The sequence below is a fragment of the Ctenopharyngodon idella genome, chromosome 3, assembly GCF_019924925.1.
Source record: "Ctenopharyngodon idella isolate HZGC_01 chromosome 3, HZGC01, whole genome shotgun sequence".
NCBI classification, from domain to species: domain Eukaryota; kingdom Metazoa; phylum Chordata; class Actinopteri; order Cypriniformes; family Xenocyprididae; genus Ctenopharyngodon; species Ctenopharyngodon idella.
The window spans coordinates 17,538,697-17,561,816 of record NC_067222.1 but is presented as its reverse complement, the minus strand read 5'-3'; the positions used below and the strand labels follow the sequence as shown (position 1 = coordinate 17,561,816).

Below are 23,120 nucleotides of genomic sequence, written 5' to 3'. Positions count from 1 at the left end.
TGCTCATATCACCCCTATCTTATTTAAACTCCATTACCTACAAAATCCTTCTGCTTACCTTTAAATCACTCAATGGCCTTGCTCCTCCTTATCTCTCTGATCTACTGTCTCCTTACTTTCCGCCTCAATTGACCTTCAGGGAGCGAACTTCTTATTGTACCTAGATTTCGTCTTCAATCTTCAATGGGCAGCAGGTCATTTTCTGTCATTGCACCTAAATTATGGAACTCTATACCACTAGCACTAAGGACAATAACCTCACTCTCTGTATTTAAATCACAACTCAAAACCTACTTGTTTACCCAACACTATCAGTCACAACATGTTCATCAGACACTCTCCTCATCCTATACTACCAGCTGTGAGTATTTTTGTTCTGTGTATTTGTTGCATCTACTATTCTTTGTTTGTCACTTACTGACAATCCTTTTTTCCGTCGTTACTTAAACGATGTTATGTATCTCTGTTTTCTGTATGAAATTGTACTATTACATGCAACTTCATTCATTTCTATCCCCGGACTGGGCAAATGTCTACTGTCCACTTAACTGATTATTTGATTGTGATACGACTGTTTTTGTTCATGTGAATCGACTGTCTATTATGTTACTGTTTTTGTAAAGTGTCCTTGAGCTTGGGAAAGGCGCTAAATAAATTAAACTGATTGGAAATCAGTAATAATAATAATATTAAAGAGTTGCTTGTCCTTTTCTGGTCTTTGCACGTGGGTTGTTGGCCATTACATTGTGTGCATATAGCGCTCATGACACAGTGAAGAGATATTGCACTAATGTTTTTGTTAAATATTGTGTTTGGGATGCAGAAACATGCTTTTGATCAATGATAGTATTGATGGTGAAAGAACATTGTGGGGTGGGGTGGGGGGGATGGGGAATGATAAGAACAGAAATGCAAATGCTGAGGTGCTCGGGATTTTTCCTGTGAAGCCGCTATGGAAATATACGTTCAGACTCTCCAGCACATTCAAATCAGCATGCTTCTAAAGAATTACAGCAACACTGACCAACACAGAGAATAGATGTGGATCATTTTTAGCACAAATGATGTGACATGCTGATTGAGGGATGAGAGCAGATATAATAATCACATTGTTTAAAGCTGCAGACAGAAACATCAGACAGAAACACACGACCTCTAAAGTAAGAACAACTCACATCTTCATTCTTCAACCAGACTTTGAGATCTTAATATTGTCTCAATTATTGTGTACAGTGCAAATTCTCGCCTGAATTTTTCAGAAATGGACCAAGCTCTATATTTCATCCTTCTCATCGGTGAGTGTGTTTGTGATTTTATTTATGGCTTATAGCAGCGTTTCTTAACTCCAGTCCTTATTTAACACACCTGATTTGGATAATCTCATTAGGAGAGAGCTCCATAAACTCAAGTGAGTGTGTTAGATACGAATCCATACGAGACCATATGAACGTGCAGAACAGACTGGAGTCGAGAAACACTGGTTTGTGGTTTCATCAGGTTTGACCCTGTTATGAAAAGCAACCCTCTACAATGCGAGTGAATCACTCACTATGTGACTAAATTTTCATAATAAATTGTTAGATTTCCCTCACCAGTGTTTGAGTTAGATGCTAAGTGTAAGTTTAGCACAGATATATTTTCGCTCGCCTTGTCTTGAACACTCACGATTAAGAGTTTCGCTCTCCGTCAAGTGCACTATTTCAGTTCATCTCTATAGATGCACAGTGTATTTGACACATCGATAAAAGATTATCAGATTTTTTAAATGTGTGAGACCACAAGCATGATAAAAAAATACAGATTTATTGTGATGATTTATTATCAATGTTGGAAACAGTTGTGCTGCATAATTTCTTTTTTTAAACCTGTAATACTTTTTCAGGATTCATTGATGAATAAAAGTTAAAAAACAACAGCATTTATTCAAAATAAAAATCTTTTGTGACAATGTCTTTTTTATCAATTTAACACATCCCTGCTGAACAAAAGTATTATTTTTTAGAATAATTAAAGAAAGGAAAATCGGGGAAAAAAAAAAAAAAAAAAAACTGACCTCAAACTTTTGAACGGTAGTGTATATTGTAACAAAAGTTTTTTCATTCATCACAATCTTTAAAAGAGTGTCACAGGTTCTAAAAAATATTAAGCAGCACAACTGTTTCCAACATTGAGCATCAAATCATCATATTAGAATGATTTCTGAAGGATCATGTGACACTGAAGACTGGAGTAATGATGCTGAAAATTCAGCTTTGATCACAGGAATAAATTACACTTTACTATATATTCACATAGAAAACTATTATTATTATAGGTTTGGAAAGCATTAAATCGTAGCCTCTCTTTCACAGCTCTCTGCTCCGTATCTGAATGTGTTCAGCGTCAGTATCACTTTATAAACGTGAGGATGAACTGGACTGAAGCTCAGAGATACTGCAGAGAGAATTACACAGATCTGGCCACCGTTGACAACATGAACGACACGAAGGAGCTGAAGAAGAGTGTGAATGTTGGAGGTGTTCAGTATGTCTGGATTGGGCTGCAGAGGACAGGTGTTGATCAATGGCAGTGGTCTTCAGGTGATCCTGTGATCTATCTGAACTGGGAACCTACACAACCAGAAGGCAGAGATGATTGTGGAATGATGATGAATGGACAATGGGGGGATTTGCCATGTAGTGATAAACGTAATTTCATCTGCAACAACAGTGAGTGCAGCTATTTAGAATTACAGTCACCGCTCATGTATAGATGTCCTATATAGACTATCAAATGTAATGGCTCCCAAATGCTTTTTCTGATCCCACCCACTGAGTGGCAAAAAGACTGAGCTGCAGCGTTGGTTTTTAGTGTGAATGCTGCGAAAAACACACAAAACGCATTCAAAACGGGAAAGAGCTTTGAGATTGACTGTACAAATAGATTTGACAAGAAATCTGAGGTATTTTTACAGACTGTCGAAAGCTACAGAATAGAGGAGCAAATGAATCACTGTAATTCACAGAAACAGCTGGAGTACAGGCAGAGAAACATGGATTTGCTTCAATTCAATATTTACCATCTTATATTCTGCATAATTGGGTGTTTTTAAATAAACACTGACAAAAACTATACAAGTTTTAGGGCTGGACGAGTTGATATGATGATATAACATTGATTGTGTATTCAATATATCAGCAGCTGTAGTAAAAGTCTTTGAATGATGTGTTTGTGAAGTTTCCAGCGCTGCTCCTGTTCACATTTACACCATAAAGCAGCATGAGAATAATGAATGACCTGGTTCATAAATCTGTTTCCATTTGTTTATCTTAAAGCAAACACAGGACCCGTCTTCATCAATCAGATGATGAACTGGACAGAAGCTCAGAGTCACTGCAGACAGAATAACTCTGATCTGGTCAGTGTGAGGAACCAGAATGAGAGTCAACAGGTGGCAAACATCATTAGTTCTCATCAAATGTCTGGATCACATGTCTGGATCGGTCTGTCCAGAGTCAGAGACTCATGGCAGTGGTCAGATCAGAGTAACTCCTCATTCAGATACTGGAAGTCTGGTGAACTCAGCTTGAATGTAGCTGGTGAAAACTGTACAGTGGTTGAACCGAACGCTCAGGGACAATGGGCAGACGTTTCCTGCAAACAAACATTTCCTTTTGTGTGTCATGAAGGTGAGCAGATCCTCACAAAACACACACAGTCCATCCATCACCTCCAGATATCTTCATGTCTGACATGACAAATTCCTCCACAGTGTTTGTTCTGCATGTTGTTTTTGATCAGTCTCTCTCTAGTTTCTGCTTGTGGTTTGTTTTGTGTCCAGATAAACTGATTGTGATCGAACAGAATCTGACGTGGTCTGAAGCTCTGAGATACTGCAGACAGAATCATGTGGATCTGGTCTCGGTTCATTCAGAAGAGATGCAGCGTGAGGTGATGAATGTGGTTAAACGGGCGTCTACTGCGGCGGTGTGGTTGGGTTTACGTCACTCCTGCACTGTGGGCCTCTGGTTCTGGGTGAGCGGACAGACCGTGTGCTATCAGAACTGGGCTCCAGGGAACGGCACAGGAGAGGAAGAGTGTGAGCGTACAGTGAGATCTGGAGCAGTTCAGTCTGGAGGAGATCAGCGCTGGATCAGCCGTCCTGAGACTGACACACTCAACTTCATCTGCAGCAGATATGAAGAGTGAATCGATACTTTCATCTAAGATCGTGTTCAATTTCTATAACTTCTTTTACATGTATCACTTGATTTGGAAAGTATAATATCTAATAATTTCAACCTCAGGCAATTGTACCCAAGGGTAGTGATGGCTGCTTTTGAAACACTACACTGTGAAGCTTCAAAATTTAAGACATTTTTAATGACACTTTCCTATAATAAAAAGGAAGGTGGTATAGCCTCTTATTGGCTTTATTAACCAAGCTCTTCATAAAAGAAACTAATAAAATAACACGTTTAATGGAATTAGAAGATTTGTTAATTGCATACTTTCAATTAAGCATTTGTAATTGGTTTGTAAAAGAGGTTTTATGCATGTTTTCTAAGTGTTTGTTTAATTTACACCATTCTGGCCAGAAGGAGTCATCAGCATTTGGCGAATCATTTTGCACAGCAATTGGTTCAATTGATTCAAAGTTTCAGAAAGCTGTTCAGCTGTTTGTTTACTTCAAATGTTTTCTACAGTAAACTGTTATTGACCAGTAAATTGTCTCAATTGTTCTTTTGAGGGTCTGTTTTCCTCCAGATGAGTGAATTTCTGTTGATTCATCAGTGTGATTCCTGTGAGTCTTTTGCAACATTTTAAAAGCCTCTCGCCAGAATCGCTGTTAACATGTTTTACTTTTACAAACTCTTTCAACATGTTATTGACTCTTTCTTTGTGTTATTTACTAACTTCAAAATGACTAATTTTCTGAGGAGTCAAAAGGCATCCTATGTACTAATTAAACTGTTTTATCATGGCATAATTAATGTAACTGAAGAATGCTGTATGCGTCTTTGTATTTTAAGGACCTCTGTGTGCTTTTGTGCTGTTCACTCTGTTATATTAGGTTTGATGTAATAAACATGTCTTTAGATTAGAAATGATATCACGGGTGACGAATGGATTCTTTCAAAGAAAATGGTGTGTTGTGCTTCTGTGAAGGCTGATGATTCACATTTAAATGACAAAATTGTATTTTAATAAATAAATAGCTAGCCATACAAATGTTAATAATCAAGAGTTTTATGACGTTACACTGCAGTTGATCGGCTATATTTATTTTGCATTTGCTCTAACATTTCATTTATGACATTGTAAGATAAATCTTATCAGCCTGACTCTGTTTTCTCTCTCCTGGTCTTTAAGGCTGTAAGGGTGAGAGGGGAGGAGAGTTGCTCTAGTTTCATCACACATCTGTTTTTAATGTACTCTATGTATATGTGTGTGTGTTTCTTGGAAAGCAGCCAAGAAAGGGTCACTGATTCTTTGAGAGAGGGCCATAAGGCTGCTCCGGGAAGAATGGGGCCTTCAGCCAGAAGTTGACCATACTTAGACTTGTTTTTCTATATGTACCACATTCCTATATCATGAATGTATATTCTCATTGGACAGTTGCTACACCACCCCCTGAACATGTATAAAAGCCACGTACAGAAGTAAAAGTTGAGAAGGTTTGTGAACGGAGATTGGCTTCATGTTCATGACTCTTTCCATGGGCCCATGCATTCTTGAGTGAAAGGAGGGACTGAGAATACTGTTGTGTTGGCACAGAGAAATAGATTTATAATCTAACAGACATTATTATTATTATCTTTTTAGACCTGTTTATATTTTATTTTCATATTTGGTGACTTTTGAGGGTGGTCCTAGAGATTTTCCGAGGAAGGGTTTTGGCAACACTGCTTCTGAATGAGTCGAGCAGTTATTTCTCATATTTACACGACCATCAAACACACTTTATACAGTTTGATCAAGCGGACAGACTCATTTCTGTGTTGTTTTCATCGAGCACAGCGATACTTGTGCGTCTTTTCTGTCGTCTTCCTGCTGAAATAAACATTTAGTGCAGCAGCATGTGAGGAAAATATGTCGAATTCATTCAGACCTGATCGACTTTGTGTTCGTTTGTGTGATTGTTTCGATGTTTTATAGTGAAAACTGTTACTGAATGTCAAAGTTTGAGATCTATGAGGAGAATTGATGGGAATCTCGAGTGTTTCTACTTCTAAACATTTCACATTGTCCCTGTAATGAACGTGGAAAATAAATATGAATATAGATAAATATTAATGAAGTTTGACACATGAAACGCTAAGGGTTTTATGATCTTTGTCAGTTTCTGTACATACAAATCTGTAACACATTAATCAAATTACTTTAATTAATAGTTATTATAAAGTAGGGGTGGAAATCTTTAGTCACCTCACGATCTGATCCGATTCCAAAACAATTCTTGATCCACTTTTTTTCTTATTAATTAATTAGTTTGCCGACTTAAAAACCTTAAAATTCTTACATTTACATATGCTTACATAAGTAATTATAAGTAGGCCTACTTTTTAAAATAATTACAAATTGAAAAAAAATTAGGCCTAATTAAACAATTGTATAATTTAATTAAACAATGAAAATTAAACAATGGCCCATGTTAAGAATTTTACACTAATATAACTTCAAAACATACAAGCAAGTATCAAATAATAAAGAGGAGCAGCGAAACATATTACAAGCAATAAACAAAGAGTGCCTTCAGTAATTAAAGATTAATTATTATAGTTAACTAAACCTGAAACAATAAAAAACTTTATTACTTGAAACAAAATAAATGTTAACTGAAATAAAAAAAAATTAATACATAAAAAATGTCATTTCATCTAGTTTCTAAGCTTTAGCTTAACCTGATGTACTAAAATAATTAAAACAGAAATATAGACATCTAAAAGCAAAAACTAAAAGACATCAACACACAAAACAAATCTAAAACTTTTAACTAAAATTACAATGAAAGCAGAAAAACTAAAATCAAATCTGATCAAAATTTTAATAACTATAGTAGTACCTCAATGATAAGTGTGTCAGTCTCTGACAAGTGCTGAATTGAGCTCTCTTTCAAGTCATTTTGTACTCGAACGGTCAAAAAACGTCTGCTTTGGCGAGTAAAGTACAGTTGGTTTCTTCAGTGAACATAAACAGTTTGGAGAATATGTATCAGGGTATTGATCTGTATATTGTTAAATAAATGATTACTTGATTACAATTTAACTAAACCCTTTAGATTTTATAAAATGCCATTTAGTTTCAGTCATCGGAAATTGTTTTAGTCTAGTTTTAGTTGACTAAATCAGTAGATTACCTGTGAGTGTCTTTATCAGCAGTAATATGAAATAGATATTTGGGCACCAACTGTATAATTTCATCGATGAGTGTATTATTACTACAGTGAAAGTTAATTTTTTTGAGTGAAATTTAATTGCAATCACAAAATATCTGTCAGAAATGGCAATTAAATATTTTCACTAAATCGCACAGCCCCAACTCTCTTCCACAGAATGTACCACTTCCGGTATTTTGCTGGTTACTCAAGGCAAAGGCAAATTGCAATCAATGATTTTTTTTTTTAACTCTTTTACTCAAATTTAATCGAGGAACGTGACAATCCTAATTCTGATACTGCTGTTGTACTGGTATACTATGCAACCCTAGCCTCAACAGACTCTTGGTTACAAATGTACGTTTATTTCTGTGTTCATGCTTTCAACGTTTTTTCTGGCCAATATTTATATTTTAAGACATTACATTTGTAACGGACGTAGGGCGGTTAGAGCTGTGCGTGTAAACCTCACTCCCCTGATCTCAAGAGGCGACCAACGCTAGATACTGTGGTATTCAGCCTCCATGTTAGAGCGCCCGACTTGTTAGAGCATTCGAGTCCCGCTTAGAGCAGGCAGTTTGAATAGGAGGGGCTTACATTGGTGCCGTGACCCGGATGGGAGTGAGGTTTAGGGGGGTGAGTGTAACGGACGTAGGCCGGTAAGAGCTGTGGATGTAAACCTCACTCCCCTGATCTCAAGAGGCGCTCTAGCGACCAATGCTAGAGATTGCAGTCTTTGGCCTCCAAGTTAGAGCGCCCGACTCCCATGCCAGCGGACCTGGGTTCGAGTCCCGCTTAGAGCGGGCGGTTCGAACAGGAGGGGTTACACATTACAATGTTTACATTCTTGTATATTTCTATGTTTCTGCCTGTATTTTAATGAAGAAGCAGAACAAAGTTCTGGTTAGTAATAAAGGAAGTTGTGAATTCTCTTCAGTTATGATAGACATGCTTAAATTCAGGAACCAAGAGGACTGTACTTTTGATTTTGGCAGATTGGCTCCTCCCACATCACTCACATCATCAGTGACGCTCCTCCCACAGCAGTTCTCCAATAAATGCTGGAATATTCCCATCAGACGAGCATCAAAGCATCAGGAAGAGCTGAAATCTGCAAAGACAGTGAGAACAAGAGTGATCCAGAACCCTGCAGAATGAAACACACTGAAGATACCGAAGAACAAAGAGGTTGGTGTTTATTCTTTAAACTTTTCATTTTATTTACAGCCAGGTATTTAATATACTTATAAATTAATGTAATTGTTTGCAATTAAGAGGTCTTTGGAGTAAGATTAATTTCTTTTTCATGAGATTACTTCCTCTTATTGGCTGGGTTACGTTTCTCCATGTCATAAACTCTTGGGGCGAGGACTGTGAATTTTTTGATCATTTGTACGATGGGACTGGCGCCATATTCATATGAATTCATGAATCACACATGAACCCTGTCGTAAAGTCATTTCTGCGCTCGTTTCTATGTTAGATTCATAAATGAGGCCCATTTAGATGACGTTATTCTACTCACTCTTCAACCGTTGAACATTTAAAAGTGTAAAAACATCAACAAGGTACTTTCAACAGACCATGAATAACCCCAAAAGCATGATTCTTTCTTTTTTCTTTCTTTTCAGACCTGATGGAAGTGAAGGAGGAGAGTGAAGAACTGAGTGAAGTGGAGGAGAAACATCATGTCAAACCTGGAGAAAAACCTTTGAGTCGCTCAAAGACTTGCACCTGCACTATCTAAATATCATCTTGATGTTCACGTTAGAGTTCATACAGGAGAGAAGTCGTTCACATGTGATGAGTGCGGGAAGAGCTTCACTCAATCATCACAGCTTCAATACCACATGAGAGTTCATACTGGAGAGAAGCCTTCCTCGTGTGATCAGTGTGGGAAGAGCTTCACCCGATCAGAACTGCTTAAAGGACACGTGAGCATCCACACCGGAGAGAGGCCGTTCACATGTGGTCAATGCAGCTGTAGCGTCTGGACCAATCAGACACACAATTATTCATTATATTTAATGAATTATCCAGAAACTCACTCCCTCGAAGTTCTATGAACCCATCCCCCTAAAACTGCAACTAGCACCCCAAACGTAGCTAACAGACAGGCAGAACTAGGTGTCCTGTAACAGGACACAGGAAAACTGATAAGAACTTTTATGATCAGAAAGAATTTTGCATTGACTCTGACTTCATTCTTTCTGAGAAGGACAAATAAACCCTCTTAATCCTATATATTCTATATATATATAACCACTTGAGAAATGTATAAACATGTATCCAATTTTCCCATCACATGACTTTCCTTTTATAGGGTTTATTCTATGTATTAAGAGTTGCAAATTTATAATTACCTAAAATCTCATGGGTAGCATGTTTGGTATATACGGATTATCAACTTTCGTTTCCTATTTGGTAATTTATGTTACATGTTACTAACTCTGTGACACATTAGTATTATAAGAATCTAGAAGGTTCTTTTTCTCAAACATCCAATCCAATGTCTTATGCTAATATCTTGCTCCAGAACAAAGACTCGTAAAAGTTTCCCTCTGAAGGGAAAACTCCTTATTGGCTCAGTCACCTCAAGAGGGTGTAACATCTTCACTTTAAAATCACTGATCACAGGATCACCCCCGCTCTTTTCCTTTACTGAAAACGCTGATGTGAAGATGATGCTGAACTAGAAGCTTCTAAGGAACCCCAAGCTTGTGCCAGGCTTCGGCCTAGACCTTCATTCACCAAAGATCCTCTGGATCCAACTGGTTCTCTTTCATCAAGACAACATCAACAAAGATTCAGTGGGAGCCTCCACAAATTGCATCAGGACAGTTTAATTCAAATGGGTGAGACATGTGTGGGATTACAAATTTAAGAATCTGTTTAAGATCTGCTGATCCTACATCCTGACATAACCTCACATGAAATACTAAGGTGAAGTATATTGTATTTAACATTTTGAGGTAAAGATAATGACAATTTAAGGAGATCAAGGCAGGCAGCCCAGGTGTCTGTAACATTAACCTTTTGTCTTCATGCACTTCCTGACCATTTGGCAGGACAAGCTCAAGATACAGCGGTGCCTTTGTCTCTATGATAATGTAAAGGTATGGGCGATACTGTCAGACTGAGTGGATTAGCACCTATGCATTTGAATGACACCGTTATGCTGATTAGATCATGGCTGGGAAATGTAGGGAATGGGCTGATTCCTGCACTGCATTTGCATGCTTTGTTTAGATTGTCTCCACCTCTACTCTATGTATCCCTCCCCCTTTGAATGTATATGAACTACCAAGTACACTGCCTTAGTTGGACTTGGATGACTACAGCGACGCACAGCGCGTTTCTCAATAAAGAGTAACTTCTGCTTGAAAGATATCCCAACGTCTCCTGGTCTCTGCTTCGACGAGGAAAAAGTTTCCTACACATGCAAGTATCAAACTTAGTCTCATTATATGATACAGTAAGTATCCTTACCCCTATTAAAGAAGGGTGTGTTAGAACTAAACTGATGGTTTGCTCAAGGCTGCTGATCTGCTGAATTTCAAACAATGCTGTAACATCTTGCTTTCCTGTATTCTGCTTCAGCTTTCTCTTTCCCTTGGTAAAGTGTATGCATGTATGTGTGTGAATGTTAGAGTAGTTTAAGAGTTTACTCTAGTTAATAAAGTCTTGTTCATGTCACACGTAAAGTGTTTCATGCTCTCATACTGGAGTCCCTAATCATGCCGATCCTGACTACATGCTCTGAGTAGTACTGTACAATAAGACTGTTATTTCCTATAACTTGGAAATGAATATTTCTTAGAATTAATAAACAATTAATTGGTGTTCATTGGTCAAACAGGTTAATTGATTGTAATATTAATTTTATTACATTAAGTTAATTCTATTGACTGATCCAAATATTTATAATTAATTATAACTAGTTATGATTAATTATCATATTTATTTTGAGCTAATTTGCTACACAGCAAAACATTTCCTGTGGCATCCGCCCTACAGAAACACATGAGAGTTCATACGGAGGAGAAGCCACATTCATGTTTTGTATGTGGAAAGAGTTTTTTAATGCTGTTTAATTTACGTGCACATCAGAAAATTCATACTGGTGTAAGAGATCATGTGTGCTTCGAATGTGGGAAGACTTTTACTGCAGCAAACTGTTTGAAACGGCACAAGAGGATTCACACTGGAGAAAAACCTTACAAGTGTTCACAATGTGACAAGAGATTCGGTCGATCAGGACATCTGAAAACACATGAGAAGATCCACAGCAGAGAGAAGCCATGCAGAATGAGTTTCGCTTTTAAAAGTCAGCTCAAGCCAGGGCTCGACATTAACGCTTGTCCGGGACAAATTGATTTTTTTTAAAGGGGCAAATGAAAGAGAATTGTACATGCTGATTAACAAAAAATAACTAGGTTATCACCAAAACGAGAGAATGGTTCTGATTTTAATACATTTAGTGTAAGTGGCGATTGATGGTGGTGTAAGACTGATGCCAAAATGGCTGAACCCAGAGAGAACCACACTCTGAGGAAACTCTGAACTCTTACAGAAACATCTGCACACTTTCTAAAAGAAGTTCACATCCACATCCAAGACAACCCACCCCACTGTGTGGAGACAGAAGAGTCACACCTCACTATTGATTGTCCACATCTGTTTCCTTACTCTCTCTCTATCCCTGCTCCTCATCTCCTGAACTGAAGATGCTCAAAACTCACCTAAAATCATCTCAATCAAGGTGAACAAGAGCATGATAGTTCATGTTTGGTGTCATTCCAAAGGACCATGTGCTTCGATCGTTAAAATAGGGCCGTAAATGTTTCTCAGTGAATATTGATAACTTTGCAGTGTCTGCTTTTAAACAGGTTAAAAGTTTGGGTGTCATCTTTGACAGTACTTTATCATTTGAAACACATATAAACAGTGTCATTCGCTCTGCATACGAGTATATAAAGTATAAAAGGAGCTCCTTTTTCCTTTTTTTTGTACCTAATCTGACCCCATTTCATGTCAAATCATACTCATTGCAGGCCTGGCATGATGATCAGTGAACATCTGCGAAAAAAAAAAAGGACACCAAAAGAAGTTAAAGTAGCACTGAAATCAAAATGAAGAAAGTGTTATAATGTTGACTGTGAGTTGGCATCGTACCAAGAATGACTGACCTCACTGTGTACATATCGAAATGATGTGGACATGTTCTGTGCTACTGATTTCCATTATTAAAGAGTTGCTTGTCTTTCCTGGTCTTTGCACGTGGGTTGTTGGCCATTTCATTGTGTGCATATAGCGCTCATGACACAATGAAGAGATATTGCACTAATGGAGACAGAGTGTGTCTTAAATATTGTGTTTGGGATGCAGAAACATGCTTTTGATCAATGACAGTATTGATGGTGAAAGAACATGGGGGAAATAAATGATAAGAACAGAAAATGCAAATGTTGAGGTGGATTTTTCCTGTGAAGCCGCTATGGAAATATACGTACAGACTCTCCAGCACATTCAAATCAGCATGCTTCTAAAGAATTACAGCAACACTGACCGACACAGAGATAAGATGTGGATCCATTTTTAGCACAAATGATGTGACATGCTGATTGAGGGATGAGAGCAGATATAATAATCACATTGTTTAAAGCTGCAGACAGAAACATCAGACAGAAACACACGACCTCTAAAGTAAGAACAACTCACATCTTCATTCTTCAACCAGACTTTGAGATCTTAATATTGTCTCAATGATGGTGCATTTATGTTCCTGTATAGATGGATTTTTAATTCTCACCTGAATTTTTCAGAAATGGACCAAACTCTATATTTCATCCTTCTCATCGGTGAGTGTGTTTGTCATTTTATTTATGGCTTATAGCAGTGTTTCTTAACTCCAGTCCTTATTTAACACACCTGATTTGGATAATCTCATTAGCTCCATAAACTCAAGTGAGTGTGTTAGAAACGAATCCCTTCAAGACCATATGAACGTGCAGAACGGACTGGAGTTGAGAAACACTGGTTTGTGGTTTCATCAGGTTTGACCCTGTTATGAAAAGCAACCCTCTACAATGCGAGTGAATCACTCACTATGTGACTAAATTTTCATGCTATCATTATTATTCTGCCATAATAAATTGTTAGATTTCTCTTGCCAGTGTTTGAGTTAGATGCTAAGTGTAAGTTTAGCACAGATATATTTTCGCTCCTTGTCTAGAACACTCACGATTGTTACAACAGATTTCTATTTTGAATAAATACTGTTGTTTTTAACTTTTATTCATCAATGAATTTTATCGATGTGTCAAATACACTGCGCATCTATTGAGATGAACTGAAATAGTGCACTTGACGGAGAGCGAAACTCTTTACCAACACTTTTTTTTTCTTCAATTTAACACATCCCTGCTGAACAAAAGTAGTTTTTTTTTTAGAATAATTAAAAAAAGAAACGACTGACCTCAAACGTTTGAATGGTAGTGTATATTGTTACAAAATATTTCTATTTTGAATAAATTCTTTTTTTTTCTTCCTTTTTATTCATCACAAAATCCTTAAAAAAAGTATCACAGGTTCCAAAAACAACTGTTTCCAACATTGATAATAAATCATCATATCAGAATGATTTCTGAAGGATCATGTGACTTTCATGAAAATTCAGCTTTGATCACAGGAAATAAATTATATTTTAACATAATTTAATTGTTAGATTTATTTAAAAAAGAAGTGTCAAGTGGTTCCACACAACTATATTGAGTAATTTAAACAAATAACAATTTAGTTAAATGAACAAAAGAAATTCAAGTACAGCTGCCAAAATTTCTTTGAGTAAATACAAATAATTTGAATTTGTCAGTTACATAATATTTATATGTACAGTTTACTTGTTGATTACGTAAGGTGAACACATTTATTGACTTAATTTACCTTATTAAATGAACCATTTTCTCTACAAAATGCACTCAAAATATAACTCATTGAACAAACTCAATTGAATTGAGAGCAGCTATAAACATGCGTATATGAGGCGCACATCCTAAACACAGGCGCCACTCTTCTGCATAATGGTAACCACAAAATTCAAAAACATTACAGAAACTCCTCTTAATGTCCAATATAACTGAACATTAAACACTAACATAAACTAACAACATCTTTCCCTTTACTGAAAACAAAAAATATACTTTAATTCCTAAATTTACTTTCCTAATGCAGTCCCTTGCAAAGCATGCTGGGAGCTACGGATCCACTGCACTGTTAGATATGTCAACATTAATTTGCATGTTTCACTCAGCACTCAGCTTACTAAGTGAAGCTAACAATACTCATTTTTAGTAAAAACAACGCAGTTAAATTACATTCATGTAGTTACACAAGTTTTTTAAGTAATGTGAACAAGGGTGGTTTGAGTGAAACTAACAACAGTGAAAGTTCATTTTTTTGAGTGTAGAAAATATAGGTTTGGAAAGCATTAAATCAAAGCCTCTCTTTCACAGCTCTCTGCTCCGTATCTGAATGTGTTCAGCGTCAGTATCACTTTATAAACGTGAGGATGAACTGGACTGAAGCTCAGAGATACTGCAGAGAGAATTACACAGATCTGGCCACCGTTGACAACATGAACGACACGAACGAGCTGAAGAAGAGTGTGAATGATGGAGGTGTTCAGTATGTCTGGATTGGGCTGCAGAGGACAGGTCGTGATAAATGGCAGTGGTCTTCAGGTGAACCTGTGATCTATCTGAACTGGCATCCTACACAACCAGAAGGCAGAGATGATTGTGGAATGATGATGAATGGACAGTGGCATGATTTGCCATGTAGTGATAAACGCCATTTCATCTGCAACAACAGTGAGTGCAGCTATTTAAAATTACAGTCACCGCTCATTTATAGATGTCCTATATAGGCTATCAAATGTAATGGCTCCCAAATGCTTTTTCTGATCCCACCTACTGAGTGGCAAAAAGATTTGAGCTGCAGCATTGGTTTTTAGTGTGAATGCTGCGAAAAAACACACAAAACGGGAAAAAGCTTCGTGATTGACTGTACAAATAGATTTGACAAGAAATCTGAGGTATTTTTACAGACTGCCAAAAGCTACAGAATAGAGGAGCAAATGAATCACTGCAATTCACAGAAACAGCTGGAGTACAGGCAGAGAAACATGGATTTGCAGTTATCATTTTGTGTCAAAATGTTAGATTTTGCATTAAAATCATATCGTATATATCGTATTCTTATATATTGTGTTGACAACTCATCAATTAAATATTTACCATCTTATATTCTGCATAATTGGTTGTTTTTAAATAAACACTGACAAAAACTATACAAGTTTTAGGTCTAGACAAGTTGATATGACGATATAACACTGATATAGGTGATTTACACCTACCTATATTGTATTCAGTTTGCCCTATTAAATCCAGTCGTGCAGCAGCTCTTCTGCCACTCAGTCCGGCTGAGGGAGCGTGTTCCCACGGGAAAGTGACGTCAATGCATACCCTCTATATAAAGCACTTTAAATGATCATGATGTTCACAAATGTTGTATCTTTAAAGTAATCCTAAATATATTGTGTACATTCAATATATCAGCAGCTGTAGTAAAAGTCTTTGAATGATGTGTTTGTGAAGTTTCCAGCGCTGCTCCTGTTCACATTTACACCATAAAGCAGCATGAGAATAATGAATGACCTGGTTCATGAATCTGTTTCCATTTGTTTATCTTAAAGCGAACACAGGACCTGTCTTCATCAATCAGACGATGGACTGGAGAGACGCTCAGAGTCACTGCAGACAGAATCACTCTGATCTGGTCAGTGTGAGGAACCAGAATGAGAGTCAACAGGTGGCAAACATCATTAGTTCTCATCAAATGTCTGGATCATGGGTCTGGATTGGTCTGTCCAGAGTCAGAGACTTATGGCAGTGGTCAGATCAGAGTAACTCCTCATTCAGATACTGGAAGTCTGGTGAACCCAGCTTGACTATACATGGTGAAAACTGTACAGTGGTTGAACCGAACGCTCTGGGACAATGGGCAGACGTTTCCTGCAAACAAACATTTCCTTTTGTGTGTCATGAAGGTGAGCAGATCCTCACAAAACACACACAGTCCATCCATCACCTCCAGATATCTACATGTCTGACATGACAAATTCCTCCACAGTGTTTGTTCTGCATGTTGTTTTTGATCAGTCTCTCTCTAGTTTCTGCTTGTGGTTTGTTTTGTGTCCAGATAAACTGATTGTGATCGAACAGAATCTGACGTGGTCTGAAGCTCTGAGATACTGCAGACAGAATCATGTGGATCTGGTCTCGGTTCATTCAGAAGAGATGCAGCGTCGTGTGATGAATGTGGTTAAACGGGCGTCTACTGCGGCGGTGTGGTTGGGTTTACGTTACTCCCACATTTTGGGCATCTGGTACTGGGTGAGCGGAGACACCGTGTGCTATCAGAACTGGGCTCCAGGGAACGGCACAGCAGTGAAGACCTGTGAGTCTACAGTGAGATCTGGAGCAGTTCAGTCTGGAGGAGATCAGCGCTGGATCAGCCGTCCTGAGACTGACAAACTCAACTTCATCTGCAGCAGATATGAAGAGTGAATCGATACTTTCATCTAAGATCGTGTTCACTTTTTTATAACTTCTTTTCCATGTATCACTTAATTTGGAAAGTATAATATCTAATAATTTCAACCTCAGGCAATTGTACCCGAGGGTAGCGATGGCTGCTTTCGAAACACTACACTGTGAAGCTTCAAAATTCAAAGATTTAAGACATTTTTAATGACACTTTCCTATAATAAAAAGGAAGGTGGTAGTGAATAGCCTCTTATTGGCTTTATTAACCAAGCTCTTCATAAAAGAAACTAATAAAATAATAAAATAACACGTTTTATGGATTTGTTAATTGCATTTAATAGATTCGACTTTCAATTAAGCATTTGTAATTGGTTTGTAAAAGAGGTTTTATGCATGTTTTCTAAGTTTTTGTTTAATTTACACCATTCTGGCCAGAAGGAGTCATCAGCATTTGGCGAATCATTTTGCACAGCAATTGATTCAATTGATTCAAAGTTTCAGAAAGCTGTTCAGCTGTTTGTTTACTTCAAATGTTTTCTACAGTAAACTGTTATTGATCAGTAAATTGTCTCAATTGTTCTTTTGAGGGTCTGTTTTCCTCCAGATGAGTGAATTTCTGTTGAATTTCTGCAGGGAGAGAGGCACTCCACCACTAGTTACTTTAAATATGAAATTGTAGTCAAAGTTAAGTAACATGACAAATAAACTTCACCCAAAAATGAAAATTCTGTCATTAATTACTCACCCTCATGCCGTTCCACACTGTAAAAACTTCGTTCATCTTCAGAACACAAATTAAGATATTTTTGATGAAATCTGATGGCTCAGTGAGGCCTGCATTGCCAGCACGATAATTAACCCTGTCAGATGCCCAGAAAGCTACTAAAGTCATATTGTAAACAGTTCATGTGACTACAGTGGTTCAACCTTAATGTTATAAAGTGACGGGAATACTTTTTGTGCACCAAAAATAACAAAATAGCGACTTTATTCAACAATATCTAGAGATGAGCGATTTGAAAACACTGATTCATGAAGCTTTACGAATCTTCTGTTTCGAATCAGTGGTTCAGAGCGCCAAAGTCACGTGATTTTAGTAAACAAGGCTTCGTTACGTCATAAGTGTTTCAAAATTTAATAGTTCACGTGACTTTGGCAGTTTGATACACGATTGAACCTTTTTAATAGTTGTGTTTGAGTCCCTCAGTTGTCCTTGAAATCCTTGAAAACTGAAGAATCTGCAGGAGCTGGAGGATTTTCTGTGGGGATTGAAAGAAGGGTTTATGGAAACAAAAGAGAAGAGACTGTGTTATGACACTCAAACCTTAATTATTCACTGCAGATGATGAAAAGGAAAGGTGAATGCCTAAAGAATGAAATTGTGAGGCAGATTACTGTGGAAAATCAGAAAGAAATCAGCAATACAGTTAAGAATATATTTCAGAATGCACAGATCAGTAAGAGTGCATGATTTTCTTCCAAAATATTTAAGAGATACAGATTTGATTAGTAGGGTATTTTTTTCAGTTCATTTCATTTATTTATCCTTTTCATTCATTGGGGCTTCACACTTAATTCCAGTAGGTGGTGGAAATGCACCTTAAGCTGGTTTACCAACCGCTAAAAACACAGAAGAAGAAGAAGCGTCAAGTTTTCTGAGCAGGTGTTGCCAATTTGGGGATTTTGTCACCAAAATTAGCTACTTTCTCATTGTTGCTGCCACTTTTATTAATGTTTTGCGACAAGGAACTATTTTAGCTATTTTTAAATAAAATTAGCGATTTTTTGGATAGTTGGCCACACCCTGCCGGTAATCTCAATCTTAATCCTAGTCTGTCGGTATTCATTTATGACATTGTAAGATAAATCTTATCAGCCTGACTCTGTTTTCTCTCTCCTGGTCTTTAAGGCTGTAAGGGTGAGAGGGGAGGAGAGTTGCTCTAGTTTCATCACACATCTGTTTTTAATGTACTCTATGTATATGTGTGTGTGTTTCTTGGAAAGGAGCCAAGAAAGGGTCCCTGATTCTTTGAGAGAGGGCCATAAGGCTGCTCCGGGAAGAATGGGGCCTTCAGCCAGAAGTTGACCATATTTAGACTTGTTTTTCTATGTGTACCACATTCCTATATCATGAATGTATATTCTTATTGGACAGTTGCTACACCACCCCCTGAACATGTATAAAAGCCACGTACAGAAGTAAAAGTTGAGAAGGTTTGTGAACGGAGATTGGCTTCATGTTCATGGCTCTTTCCATGGGCCCATGCATTCTTGAGTGAAAGGAGGGACTGAGAATACTGTTGTGTTGGCACAGAGAAATAGATTTATAATATAACAGACATTATTATTATTATCTTTTTAGACCTGTTTATATTTTATTTTCATATTTGCCAACTTTTTGTGAAAAATGGAGACTTTTGAGGGTGGTCCTAGAGATTTTCCGAGGAAGGGGTTCGGCAACACTGCTTCTGAGGTGAGTCGAGCAGTTATTTCTCATATTTACACAACCAACAAACACACTTTATACAGTTTGATCAAGCGACAGGCTCATTTCTGTGTTGTTTTCATCGAGCACAGCGCTACTTGTGCATCTTTTCTGTCGTCTTCCTGCTGAAATAAACATTTAGTGCAGCAGCAGCAGCATGTGAGGAAAATATGTTGAATTCATTCAGACCTGATCGACTTTGTGTTCGTTTGTGTGATTGTTTCGATGTTTTATAGTGAAAACTGCTAATGAATGTCAAGTCAAAAGTCAAAGTTTGAGATCTGTGAGAAGAATTGATGTGAATCGATCTCGAGTGTTTCTACTTCTAAACACTACATATTGTCCCTGTAATGATGAACGTGGGAAATAAATGTAAATAGATAAATATTAATTCGCTTCAACCTTTCCGAACTTTATGAAAGATTATTTTACGGAAGGTTCGAATGGTGTATGTGTGTGAGGAATTGGAAGCAAGCAGAATACAGGTGTTTCTGAAGCACACTCAGCGTCAGCGCATCTGAATAAAAACTAAGCTCAGAATCGTTGGAGAGAGAATCGCGATGCATCGATGGATTGATTTTTTTCTCCCACCCCTATTATAAAATCAAACTGTATTTAGATTCATATGGACATATTATGGTGGTGTTGTTGTTTGCCTGTAGAGGTTCATAAAGATGGGTGTCAATTTATTGTTACCAATTCACATCAGTGTTAATTTCGTTGAGGAATAAATGTCATCAATTTTCATCAGCAACATTTTTTTACGTGCGAAAACAAGGCAATGACTAAATAAAAACAGTTTTGAATGACTAAAACATCTGAATGACTAAAAATCTTGTCAATGAATTAAAACGAGACGAAAATGATAGAGAGGGACGATTTGGGAAGATATCCAGTCAGGACTGCTGTCCTGTGTGGAAGATGCGCACATTTGAAGTGTAACGTGCTGATCTAACTGCAGGGAAACACACTCTACAGGCTCGTCCAGCAGCACTTCAGACTGCTTTGAAATCAATGAAGAGCGCACATTTATGCCAAGCGATTGCTTTTAAGATAATGTTGATGAATTATGACAATGTTTACTACACGATGTTTATATGGTAGTATGTTTTAGACGGTTGTAAGAATGCATATTTTATCTCCCTCATCTGAACTTAAATGAGCAGCCTGCAGACATTTCAGAATAAGAGCCACAGTGTATTACGGGATGGTTTATAATTTTTTTTTTTTTCCCTGGTCATTATTGTTATTTTGTTTACTCAATAAACTGTATTTAATTCAGTTTAATTTCTGTTTAATTCATACTAAACTACTGTAGCTTCTGTCACACGAAGGCAAAGACTAAGAACATTATTTGACACATTATTCTGTATATAGATTTTATAAATATAAGGGTTATTATAGTTAACTAAACCTAAAACCATAAAAAAACTTCATTACTTGAAACAAAATAAATGTTAACTGAAATGAAAACATAAAAAAAAAAAAACATAAAAAAAGTCAACTTTTTTTTATTTCATCTAGTTTCTAAGCTTTAGCTTAACCTGATGTACTATAATAATTAAAACAGAAATATAGACATCTAAAAGCAAAAACTAAAAGACATAAACACACAAAACAAATCTAAAACTAAAATTACAATGAAAGCAGAAAAACTAAAATCAAATCTAATCAAAATTTTAATATCTATAATAGTACCTGAATGATAAGTGTGTCAGTCTCTGACAAGTGCTGAATTGAGCTCTCTTTCAAGTCATTTTGTACTTGAACGGTCAACACCGTCTGCTTTGGCGAGTAAAGTACAGTTGGTTTCTTCAGTGAACATAAACAGTTTGGAGAATATGTATCAGGGTATTGAATCTGTATATTGTTAAATAAATGCTTACTTGATGCATTACAATTTAACTAAACCCTTTAGATTTTATAAAATGCCATTTAGTTTTAGTCATTTAGTCATCGGAAATTGTTTTAGTCTAGTTTTAGTTGACTAAATCAGTAGATTTAGTGTCTTTATCAGCAGTAATATAAAATAGATATTTGGGCACCAACCGTATAATTTCAGCGATGAGTGTATTATTACTACAGTGAAAGTTCTTTTTTTTTGAGTGAAACTGAATTGAAAATTGAATCAAATTGAATTGCAATCACAAAATATCTGTCAGAAATGGCAATTAAAACGTACAAATGTATGTTTATTTCTGTGTTCATGCTTTCAACGTTTTTTCCATTATTTATATTTTAAGACATTACATTTGTAACAGACGTAGGGCGGTAAGAGCTGTGCGTGTAAACCTCACTCCCCTGATCTCAAGAGGCGACCAACGCTAGATACTGTGGTATTCAGCCTCCTTGTTAGAGCGCCCGACTCCTATGCCAGCGGACCCGGGTTCGAGTCCCGCTTAGAGTAGGCAGTTTGAATAGGAGGGCTTACATTGGTGCCGTGACCCGGATGGGAGTGAGGTTTAGGGGGCTGAGTGTAACGGACGTAGGCCGGTAAGAGCTGTGGATGTAAACCTCACTCCCCTGATCTCAAGAGGCGCTCTAGCGACCAACGCTAGAGATTGCAGTCTTTGGCCTCCAAGTTAGAGCGCCCGACTCCCATGCCAGCGGACCCGGGTTCGAGTCCCGCTTAGAGCGGGCGGTTCGAACAGGAGGGGTTACACATTACAACGTTTACATTCTTGTATATTTCTATGTTTCTGCCTGTATTTTAATGAAGAAGCAGAACAAAGTTCTGGTTAGCAATAAAGGAAGTTGTGAATTCTCTTCAGTTATGATAGACATGCTTAAATTCAGGAACTGAGACGACTGTACTTTTGATTTTGGCAGATTAGCTCCTCCCACATCACTCACATCATCAGTGAAGTTCCTCCCACAGCAGTTCTCCAATAAATGCTGGAATATTCCCATCAGACGAGCATCAAAGCATCAGGAAGAGCTGAAATCTGCACAGACTGAGTTTATTAAAGAGGACAGTGAGAACATGAGTGATCCAGAACCCTGCAGAATGAAACACACTGAAGATACCGAAGAACAAAGAGGTTGGTGTTTATTCTTTAAATGTTTCGTTTTATTTACAGCCAGGTATTTAATATACATATAAATTAATGTAATTGTTTGCAATTATAAGGTTTTTGGAGTAAGATCATATTCTCTGTCATGAGATTACTTCCTCTTATTGACCGGGTTACGTTTCTCCGTGTCATAAACTCTTTAAGAGAGAGGCTTCTAGACTGTGAATTTTTACGGGTATGATATTTAAATGACGATTGCTTTCAGCCGCCACATTTATCAGTGTTTGATCATTCGTTTGATGGGACTGGCACCATATGAATGTTTCATGAACCTCACATGAACTCACATTTCTGCGTTCGTTTCTACGTTAGATTGATAAATGAGGCCCACTGAGATGACATTATTCTACTCACTCTTCAACCGTCGAACATTAAAAGGACATTTAAAAGTGTAAAAACATCAACAAGGTACTTTCAACAGACCATGAATAACCGATTCTTTCTTTTTTCTTTAATTTCAGACCTGATGGAAGTGAAGGAGGAGAGTGAAGAACTGAGTGAAGTGGAGGAGGAACATCATGTCAAACCTGGAGAAAAACCTTTGAGTCGCTCAAAGACTAAAAAGACATTTTTAAAGAAAGGAAGAGCAAAGAAAT

General features: G+C 37.2%; 2 protein-coding genes across 17 annotated transcripts in view; one reads left to right on the top strand and one right to left on the bottom strand.

Annotated features, from left to right (window-relative positions):
* Window positions 1-23,120, bottom strand: part of LOC127508159 (uncharacterized) — a 448,826-nt gene that overhangs the window by 291,497 nt on the left and 134,209 nt on the right. The gene's annotated exons all lie outside the window — the stretch shown is intronic.
* LOC127508165 (C-type mannose receptor 2-like) lies at window positions 222-17,087 on the top strand. Of its 6 annotated transcripts, none has more exons than XM_051885882.1 (6): window positions 222-361; window positions 908-1,160; window positions 1,234-1,295; window positions 14,872-15,228; window positions 16,113-16,466; window positions 16,619-17,087. In XM_051885882.1, the coding sequence occupies exons 3-6, from the start codon at window positions 1,262-1,264 to the stop codon at window positions 16,984-16,986; spliced, it is 1,113 nt and encodes a 370-aa protein (XP_051741842.1). In that variant the 5' UTR covers window positions 222-361; window positions 908-1,160; window positions 1,234-1,261; the 3' UTR covers window positions 16,987-17,087. The 6 variants fall into 6 exon arrangements, with proteins under 6 accessions (XP_051741842.1, XP_051741844.1, XP_051741843.1 ...); XM_051885884.1 differs by lacking the exons at window positions 14,872-15,228; window positions 16,113-16,466; window positions 16,619-17,087 and adding exons at window positions 2,352-2,708; window positions 3,315-3,668; window positions 3,821-4,188 and having other exon boundaries at window positions 1,260-1,295; XM_051885883.1 differs by lacking the exons at window positions 14,872-15,228; window positions 16,113-16,466; window positions 16,619-17,087 and adding exons at window positions 2,352-2,708; window positions 3,315-3,668; window positions 3,821-4,188.